Below are 1,297 nucleotides of genomic sequence, written 5' to 3'. Positions count from 1 at the left end.
ATTTATTTGCATTTTGCTTGCAGTTCTTTTTATTATTGTCTTATTAGTTTATTTTTATTTGGCACAGGCTTACCAGTTTCTACTCCTTGCACAACTGTCAACAAAGTTTGTGCTTCTGGAATGAAATCTATTATGATGGCAGCCCAGAGTTTGATGTGTGGGAGTCAGGTAGGATATTGTATACTTTCAGGGTTTGTGGATATATGAGGGCAATTTGAAAATAAACCTCCATTTGGTTATCAATGACAGACACTCGCAGATACAGAACTTTTATTAACATTACATTACTTTTCGACATAATTGCCATTCAAATTGAGGCATTTGTCATAACGTCTTACAAGGTTTGAAATTTCTTAGTAATAGTTGCTCGGCGCCAAATCTGGGCTATGGGAGGGTGATCAAAAACATCCCAACGGAACTGCTTCAGAAGTTCTTGGGTGCATCTAGCGGTGTGCGGGTGAGCATTATCGTGAACCAACACCACGCTGGAAGTGGTGCCATAGAAGATCCCACCAAATGTACGTGAAGATGCCAAAGGAGTACTGCTAGTGAAGTTCATGGAGCGTGGTTCGACCATCAGTTCAGAAGTCTATTGTGAAACATTACAAAAACTCAGACGAGCCATCCATAACAAGCATTGGGGCATGCTGACTTCCGGTGTGGTGTTGGTTCACGATAATGCTCGCACATCGCTAGAGGCACCCAAGAACTTTTGAAGCAGTTCCGTTGGGATATTTTTGATCACCTCTCCCCATAGCCCAGATTTGGTGCTGAGCAACTACTACTAAGGAATTTCAAATCTTGTAAGACGTTATGACAAGTGCCTCAATTTGAATGGTGACTATGTCGAAAAGTAATGTAGTTTTCTAAAGGGTATAATAAAAGTTCTGTATCTATGAGTGTCTGTCATTGATAACCAAATGGAGGTTTATTTCCAAATTGTCCTTGCATATGAACTTTGAACGTCTTTATTTCAAAGTAAAGAATGCCACAATTCTTAGTCTACAAATGACCATTGTTGGTTAAAAGTCTTGTGAGTGAGTTATTGAACTGATACTTTGCATATCAAATGAAAAGTATGAACTGAAAGATTAGAAAATTTGATTTTGATTTTGATTTTATTAAATTTATACCCCGCCCTTCTCCCGGAGGACTCAGGGCGGCTTACAGCCAGTTTAAAACAATGGTACAATACAATACAAAATTTAAAAAGATTAAAAATAACTATTTAAATTTGGCCGCTTCTACTAAAAATTTAATTTAAAACCCCTTTAAAATACCCCTAGGCCAGTCCTGC

General features: G+C 38.1%; 1 protein-coding gene across 1 annotated transcript in view; it reads left to right on the top strand.

Moving 5' to 3' along the window:
• Window positions 1-1,297, top strand: part of ACAT1 (acetyl-CoA acetyltransferase 1) — a gene marked incomplete in the record, with an annotated part of 17,238 nt that overhangs the window by 7,927 nt on the left and 8,014 nt on the right. Inside the window, 1 exon segment of the mRNA XM_015813026.1 lies at window positions 68-168. Within this exon segment, the coding sequence (XP_015668512.1) occupies window positions 68-168 (101 nt within the window).

The sequence above is a fragment of the Protobothrops mucrosquamatus genome, unplaced genomic scaffold, assembly GCF_001527695.2.
Source record: "Protobothrops mucrosquamatus isolate PMUCROS unplaced genomic scaffold, P.Mucros_1.0 scaffold_66, whole genome shotgun sequence".
Lineage (NCBI taxonomy): Eukaryota > Metazoa > Chordata > Lepidosauria > Squamata > Viperidae > Protobothrops > Protobothrops mucrosquamatus.
This window is presented reverse-complemented; position numbering and strand designations above follow the sequence as displayed.